The sequence below is a fragment of the Pygoscelis adeliae genome, unplaced genomic scaffold (assembly GCF_000699105.1).
Source record: "Pygoscelis adeliae isolate BGI_AS28 unplaced genomic scaffold, ASM69910v1 Scaffold278, whole genome shotgun sequence".
Classification (NCBI taxonomy): Eukaryota; Metazoa; Chordata; class Aves; order Sphenisciformes; family Spheniscidae; genus Pygoscelis; species Pygoscelis adeliae.
Genome location: NW_008825411.1, coordinates 165,417 through 173,971, shown reverse-complemented (window position 1 = coordinate 173,971; position 8,555 = coordinate 165,417). Strand labels below are relative to the sequence as shown.

At 41.6% G+C, this 8,555-nt stretch overlaps 1 protein-coding gene across 1 annotated transcript in view; it reads left to right on the top strand.

Annotated features, from left to right (window-relative positions):
• Positions 1 to 8,555, top strand: part of ITPR1 (inositol 1,4,5-trisphosphate receptor, type 1) — a 166,336-nt gene that overhangs the window by 137,669 nt on the left and 20,112 nt on the right. Inside the window, exons 49-53 of the mRNA XM_009330621.1 lie at positions 1,305 to 1,480; positions 2,741 to 2,905; positions 4,584 to 4,779; positions 6,131 to 6,232; positions 7,899 to 8,038. Of these exons, the coding sequence (XP_009328896.1) occupies positions 1,305 to 1,480; positions 2,741 to 2,905; positions 4,584 to 4,779; positions 6,131 to 6,232; positions 7,899 to 8,038 (779 nt within the window). The remainder of the gene's footprint in view (positions 1 to 1,304; positions 1,481 to 2,740; positions 2,906 to 4,583; positions 4,780 to 6,130; positions 6,233 to 7,898; positions 8,039 to 8,555) is intronic.

The following is an 8,555-nucleotide window of genomic DNA, read 5'->3' as shown; positions in this document are numbered from 1 at the left end:
GTGCTGATGAGCGGCCTGTAGTGTCGGGCCTTTCCAAGGTGGGTGTTACAGGCAACAGTTGAGGACTTCATTAACTCTAGTTATTTTTGCAGGCCTGCTGGGAACTGCTGGAACTTGTGAAAGCAAATATATTCATGTGCCGTGGATGGCTTTGTAATAGCTGGGATGTTCAGACACCTGTGCAGGTGCAGGCAGGATCCTTCAGGATCTGCCTCTCACAGCCATTCCCAAGTCATTCCTAAATGAGCTTCTGCGCATTTTTTTTCTCTCTCCCCTCTCTGTGCTCTTTATCATTCCCACGCGGGTGACTGTTTCAAGCTCTGCACCTTTTGCTGTTTGGCAGCTCAAGTAGCGGTGGCTGCATTGCTCTGGGGTCCCAAACTCCCTTCAGACAGCAGAAACATCTGTTCAACTTTATGCTTATTAAGTTTTAATTTCCATCTATCCTCTGCTGTCTTTATTAATCTACAGTGATTTGGAACAAAATTAAATGGCTGCTCGTGGTAGTCAGATGAGAGTAATATTTCCTAAGCCTTCTGAGTTTGGGCAGGGGGGAGAAAAAAAGCCCTCAGTGAATATCTTGCCAGTAAGACGCAGCAGTCCTCTGAGTACGTTCTTGCAGAAGGGCTGCAGAGTGCTGTGAAATTCGAGGGGTCTGTTGAGGTACCAGTTGCGTGAAGAAAAGCATTTTTTTATGTCAGTTTGAAGAAAAAGATGTCTTCTGTATTCTGCCTAAACCCAGGGTAAATGGTATTTTCGGCGGAGTATTTTTTATGGCTCTTTCAGAGAAGTGTATTTTTAGCAGCACGGGCTGATGTTATGTAAGCAGACAGTCTTATGGGACAGTCTAAATAGAACCAGAAATAGCAAGACATGACAAAAACTGGTACAAGGTTTTTGACCAAAAGCATAATAGGAGAATCTGCTGTGAATCTGGACCTGGAGGAGTATGTTGTCTGTCCTCACCTACCCATTCAGTGCCTCTACAGAACGCATTAGCAAAATGTCTCTCCTTTTCAGCATTCAGGGTGCATAAGTAGTGAACACTAAAATGAGGGATTCTATAATACTGGCACTTATCATTTACATAATGCTTTAGTAACAAGTTTGTAATTAAAATCTGCTGAAGGCATTGGGCTCAGATGTTCCACTTACCGCTTTGAAATCAGTAATGTCTGAACATGAGGCTTAATGATACTCCACCAAAGATAAGATAAAATGGCATTTATTTGGTTATTTTGGTTTTGGTTTATTTGGTTATACAAAGTACTGAAATGGGTTTTGTTTTTTCCTCTTCACCCTAGGTACACTGGAGCCCCACCTGTCAGGCTTGCTGTGGACAGCTATGCTGATATCTCTGGCTATCGTCATAGCTCTTCCTAAGCCCCACGGCATCCGAGCCTTAATCGCTTCTACAATATTACGGCTAATATTTTCAGTTGGCTTACAACCTACTTTATTTCTTCTGGGTGCATTCAACGTAAGTATCGAGTGGGCTTTTTTGAAGTTCTCTTGCATCTTATGTAAGGGTTTCTTACCTGCTCGTGAACGTGTCAGGCAAAAATAGCCTGGGACGTTGTGGTGGAACTGGTGGAGGAGTAGTTCCTTCTTTGGACTGTTTCTAGCAGAAGTGCTTTGCTGCTGTTCATTTAATCCTGGTTCCCCAGGCTGGAGGCCTCTAAGGTTTTGCTCAGTTTTGCCACAGCCTAGAAACAGCTCCCACCCCAGCCATAAACGCACAGAAGTCTCCGTGACCCTAAAGTACACCGTTATTCGCTCAAACCTGTCTCCCCTTCAGTGACTAAGCTGCAGTATTTTCAGGGTTGTGTAAGATTCACTAAGCGATGCGTTTCCCAAATGTCTGTCTGCAGTCTACCTGCCGGCCAAAAGCTGACACTAAGCAGTTTTGCTACAGTAATGCGTGGACTGAGCATGTAAGCTGAGCCACCAGAGAACTTCATTAACGCTCAAACCCGGATACTTGTGGTCTCTTGTGGCAAGTAAGCCAAAAGTGTTTTTGAGTCAGCAGGAGCTGTGCAAAGATGCGTCTTCTCAAAGTCCTTGTCTTTATTACGAAGTGCCCAGCTTTCAAGTGCATCATTCAATAGCACTCCTTGTCTTCAAAATACGTCACTGAGTCAGAGTTGCGTTGTGAGGGTTGTTATTGTTGGTAATTGTAGCATTTCACTGGTTCCAGGTAGATTGAAGGCAGCTTTCCTTCTGGTGTTGATGGCTGGTGCTACACAGGAGGATTACTGGGTGCATGATCGAGAGTGAATTGCTGAGGGAATCTGGAGCACTTGCTTCTTAGCAAGCAATAGGGGGTGTTTTGGAAACGTAAGGGATGCTGTAGGCTAGAGAGTTACCTGACTGCAGAAAGTGCCATGCTTAGAACAGGGTGGGGTTTTTTTTTTAGGAAGGTTTACCTCTCACACCAGGGAGTGTTTTTACTTTCTTCTTTACATCTTAGTCTTGATGCCCTTCGACAACAAGCTGGAGACAGGAGTCAGTGCACCTGTTTTATTAGACGTGCAGTTTTAGTTTTGGCTCGCTGTCTCAGCTGTGCAGCAAATGCAACAAAGCAGGTTTTGACTGACGTGTAAAATGCTGTTGTGTAACAGACAATTCAGCACGGTTGTTGATATCATCATAGAGCCAAGTTATCTCCAAGCTTTGAAAAATTGCCTTTATTTCCTGAAAGCCACATGTTGCAACTAATTTATGATTAATTTTTCCTTAGGTTTGTAATAAAATCATTTTTCTGATGAGTTTTGTGGGTAACTGTGGAACCTTCACTAGAGGATACAAGGCAATGATCATGGATGTAGAGTTTCTTTATCACCTGCTGTACCTTCTGATTTGCGCTCTGGGGCTCTTCGTACATGAATTCTTTTATAGTTTGTTGGTAGGTATTCACTTTGCCCTCAGAATGTTTTTCTGTCTATGTGTTTGCAAAGTCCCATCTCGGGCATATCTAGATGTGTCATACACCACTTGCTTTCTGTTTTACTACTGGGAAACTGTTGTACAGGCACTCTTGAGAACCACACGCTGGAGATTTTGCTTGGGAGAAGTTACGGTGGGAGGCTACGGGACTCCTGCCACATCTCTTCTTCCTGGTTTGTATGGACAAGCGGAGACCTTTTCGTTCTTCTCAAGTATATTATACAAGATGTGTTTAAAGTTAAATTTAGTTAAAATTGCTCATTACAGTAAATGTGTATGCAGTCGCAATGAAGGTTTTTAGCATTTCTCTGTGTTACTCCTGTTCTCGACTTCTAAGGTACAGGTTTTCTAGATTAGATGTATTGCTTGTGACCCTGCTCTGACTTCCAAGATAATAAAACAATTTAAAATGTCGTGGCTCCAAGTAATATCAATACCTGGTGAAGGTTTAAGCCTTCTTAAGGTCGTATAAGCTCTTACATGAGGGAGGAAAAAAATAATTGAAAAATCTAGCTATAGAAATGTTAGCTGAACAGTAGGCACTTTTGGAGTTACCATGCTATGAGTAAGAGGCACACAGTCTTTAAGATGGTTTACTCTGTTATTGTCAGTAACTATAACGTAGCGTCCATGCTTTTTGAGTAGTTGGTTAATTTGGAGTGTCTCCTTAGCTGTAGCTAGACTCCAGACCTCACACGACTGACACGGATGCCTGGCATACGTGTGTCTTCTGTTTGGGGTGGAATTCATCTTGCACAGCACAATACTTATAAGAATAAGCACTGAAGGAGTATATATCTAGTGTTGGTGGAGAAAATGTGTCACTTTTAAAGCAAACCTTAAATCCCATTCACAACACTCTATTTTTGTCCCTTTGTTTGATGCTTACTACATCCTCTGGTAACTGAATGGTTATTTTCTGTATGCATGTAGGTCCAATTTAACAAATACCTGTCCTCTCGCTGTCAACCAGCATAGCCAGCAACCTGCCTGGGCTGTGCTGGTGAATTGTCATAGACCCAGAGGAGTGAAAAATGAAGGAAACATCTGTAAAGAAATTTAAACAAAGAATTTGGGCAAAAATATTGCTCGTTTAATTATTCACTCAATAAACTAAGACTTAAAGGAAATGGCTAATTGCATTTTGAAATGAGCTATTTTGAGATTGTGATGGGGCAGATAACACTATAAAAAAGATACAACAGTATGTGTTAGCAGCTTTATGTTTAAAGCACACATTGTACATCTAGCACTTAAGCAAGAATACCTGCCCTCACACCAGGAAGGGACTTCTTCCTGAGCTGCTGCTCAGGACTGGAGTCTGTGAAGCTCAGATGAAGAGGAGGGTACAGCTGCCTCCGCTCTTCATGTTTCAAAGTGCATGGCGTGAGACTGGTACGGTGGGGGTGAGGGACCCCATCTCCCTTGCCTCCTGCTATATTTTTCTTTGCTAGTATGTTAAATTTCAGATAACTGTAAAAAGGCAAAAAGAAAAAAAAGTGCTTTAAATGCTCTTTAAAACATCAGATTGGTATTGTTAACATGCTGCCCCGGGTTATGCCAACACGTAGCATGCCACCAGGGGTATTGGTAGTACATGTGAGAAACAGCCTTTGCTTTTGTTTGTTGTCCTCCAGCTCTTTGACTTGGTGTACCGAGAGGAGACCTTGCTGAACGTCATCAAGAGCGTCACTCGCAATGGGCGTTCCATCATCCTGACTGCTGTTCTCGCTCTCATCTTGGTCTACCTGTTCTCCATAGTGGGGTACCTCTTCTTCAAAGATGACTTTATCCTGGAAGTAGACAAGCTCCCTAACGAAACGTTATTGCCAGGTTGGTACCGGCAACTCATTTTGACGGTTTGTGTTGAAGAAAGTAATGGGCTTTTGTTCCCTGGGGCATGCTGAGTGTCTTCCACCTTTTGCAAGACATAATGATTACCTCACCAGTTTGTCAATTTGTTTCTTACAAGGGACACTATTTAAATAGAAAATAAAATTAAAAAAAAAAAAACTGACTGGAGCAAACGGATACCCCAGTATTTTTACAAAACGCTGCAATCTGCTGCAGTATGAAGAGGGATGGGGAGGAGAAACCCCTGGAGATAGCACTTGGGCTCTTCTGCACACAGTTGAGATCTCTCCCCTCACTGTTTGCTAAAACAGTTGAGATTATCTAATTCAGCTACACCTACTCCCTCCCCCAGTTTAATTACAAGCAGACTTTAGGTAGGCCATCGTGGAGAAGGCTCTGCACTGGGAGAATTCAGTTCTGCCTCGGTTTGCCAGATAGTAAATGCTTACATTGGCCTTTAATGGTGGGGTTTCGTTTCAATGTAACAAAAATTAATATTTTATCTGAAATAACAGACTGAATATAAACAAAGGGCATCAAAGAGATGCTCCTGTGAAGTAGAGGTTTATCTCTCTAACTCTGGTTTGCTCATAGTTTTTATAGACTCTGTTAACCTCCCTCAAATACTTGCTACAGTTTAAATTCCATAGCAGACTTCTCTGTGCTGACCTTAGATTGCTTATTGTAAGTTAAAAGTTGGGGTTTTTTCCACCCTGCAGCATCAAGCAACTAACTCAGTGGGTGGGAAGCACAGAAATTAAATTTGTTAGAGGAGAGGTTTGGGGTTTGTCTTGTTCTGTCTTTTTTTTTTTCTCTGACACTTGAGCTATTCAGACAAGTATTATTTGACATTCCCACTATTTTTTCTAATTCTACTGCCAGCCCTGTGAGAGACCCAAACCTCACTGACCCTGTTATGCCACGTTTCCATGTGGCTGGAGAAATGCCAAAGACACATTACTGTGTGGCAGTAGGTTTGTTTTGATTCTTGCGGGGCACGTTTTCAAGACACCTTGAAAATTCACTGTGCACTAGAACATAGTATTTTCAGAACAATTTCAATTACTCTCTCAACTTTGGAGCTGATGCAAAACAAATGCGCAACTTTGGTCTTTAATTCGTAGAAATAAGAAGAATTTTATGTTTGAATTTAAAATCAATGAATATGTAAATTGGAAAGCCCTTCTAAACTCAAGGATAATATACTATTCTAAATCTGCCTAGTGATTGCACAATGAATACGATGGGATACTTTAACATCTGAGAAGTAATCTTGCAAAACATACAAAATGTTAAACTATCCATTTGATTCATCACCTTCTGGTTTTAGATCGCACAGAACCAGGTGAGACCATGACTGGAGAGTTTCTCTATTCAGATGTATGCAAAGCAGGTAGCAGTGAAAACTGTTCTTCAGTCATTCCTTCAGACCGTAAGTATCTGCTGTTGAATTCATAACTCACACCCTGAGTTTTCACACCTTTTCTAAAGGTGAAATTAAAAAAATAATAATTTCTTAAAAATCCTGTGTAATAAATTCGGGAACAAGGCTATCATGAGATTATCTAACTTGAAAAAGGATAAATTTAGGCCAACAGCATAAATTACATTTGTTACATGAAGTGATTAAACTAGAGAAACTTAGAACTAAACCGTACTTTGATACAAGTCATATTGTTTAATTTTCTACCTTATCAATTTGAGAAGGAAGTGATGCAGTTTGCCTCTTCGCAAAGTTTATTATTTTAAAACATTAGGCTATTAAATGTGATCTCAGAGGATAATACCTTGTGAAATATGGAGCAGAACATCGTTTATTGTCAGCATTATTCTATTTAGCTAACTAAGGAAACTTTTTAATATCATGGCAGGAAGTACTCAATGGATTAAGTAGACAGGGTAGGTTTGGGGGCTTTTGAGATCAAAGAAGTGCATGTGAGATATTACTTGTAGCATAATCGCCAGCCTCAGATTGCGTACTGAAATATTTCAGTTTTGTTTTCTAGAAAATGTAATTTACTTCTTGGAGATTTATGATGCTGGCTGCGAGAGCCAGACAGAACATCACTGTTTCTCTTAAAAGTGGAGCTCGTATATGGTCAAATGTTTCAAAGGTCGATAATGGCCACAAGCCCATGCTCGCAAGAGGAGATGGCTCTGTTTTGCTCAAGTGTCCTCTTTGACAAACTAAGATTCAACATTGATACAAGAATAGCTGCTTTATTCAGCTCTAGTAGGAGTGTGCTGCTTTGTCTTAATACACTCTGACTGCAGAAAGGAAAACTCCAGAGATGTTTTTATATCATAAATAATCAACCTGATATCAGGGTCTTATGTGGCCAGGGATATTAATGATGCCCAAATCTTTGGCCATTTCTCTACCATCTTGGGTTTTGGCTATTTCTGGATGGCACGGGGCCTTTCTAAGGCTGTCTGTGGGAAGGTGGGATCCGCTCATGAGCATTTTTATGATGAAATGAAAGTCATGAGACTTGAATCGGTACAGGGAGAGTATATGAGATTAGGTAATTAATTCTAGAAGTTCTGCAACTGAAAGAGTGAAGTTGGAGGCTTCAGCCAAATGAAGAGAGGGTCAAAAAAAAGTATGTTACTTTTTTAGTAAAATGCTGTTTCCATAAGCAGTGATATTTTAGCCATTTGAAAAATACAAGTCGAAGTTGCCATTTTGAGTGCAGCCCAAAGGCTGTGCAATCTGTTAGGCACCAAGGGAGAGTGTAAGAGGCAACACTTTGTCCTCTGAGCTGTCAAAAAGCTAGGATTCTGTATAAACAGGCATCTGGTGATCTGAGCTATGCATGCTAACAGAAATGGAAAGAGATATTTAACCAAGTCAAAGACAGCAGTTCAAGCACAAAAGAAAACTCTGCTGGTGGGGAGAGAAGGGCAGGCTGGAGCCAGAGCAGAGACCTGCTCCAATGGTCGGCCCTTTGCAAGAGCTAAGGAGCTTTGCAATGCTGGCTGGAAATCTGGCAGTTTTTGCGAAGGGGAGAGAAAGCATAACCAGCAAAGAATGGAGAGAATTATTTAAAACTGATCATCTTGCCTTTGAAACGTGTCTTTGCTTGCTGTGTTAACAGAACTGATTGCTGAAGAAATGGAGGAAGAGAATAAAGAGCATACGTGCGAGACGTTACTGATGTGCATTGTTACTGTACTGAGTCATGGGCTCAGGAGTGGGGGTGGAGTAGGTGATGTGCTCAGGAAACCATCCAAAGAGGTAAATTATCACTGAATGGGGGCGGAAGAGTGATAACCATGTAGGGCTGGGGATCTAGTTCTGCTGGGGAAAATGTGTATACACTGCCTTTAAACAGATGTAGGATACATCGCAACTAGAAGGGACCGCACTTTCTCTCTGTGTAATATAGTTAAATCTCTGTAGGATCAGATTAAGCAGCAGCCAGTTCAAACAAGCTTCTACCCATCCTTTTTTAGGGCTTTTTTAGCTTGAGGGCTGTCCAGAATGGGGCCCAAAAGAACAGAAATGGTGTAGCCAACAGTCTGTGCTTTGGGAGTTCAGGATCTGAAGAAATAAGATAAGTACAAGCTAGTGAAAGAGTAACATGAGGTAGCAGAATGAAAATGCCGTGGTAGCTGATACCATGCTAGTGGCATGAGTTTCTGTGGAGAGCATCCCTAGGGAAAGGTAAGATGTGTAAAACGGGGAATGGATGAGAGGACAGGGACCAAGAAGGGTTGGAGCTGGGACTGTGGGAAGGAAGGAAGGAAGGATG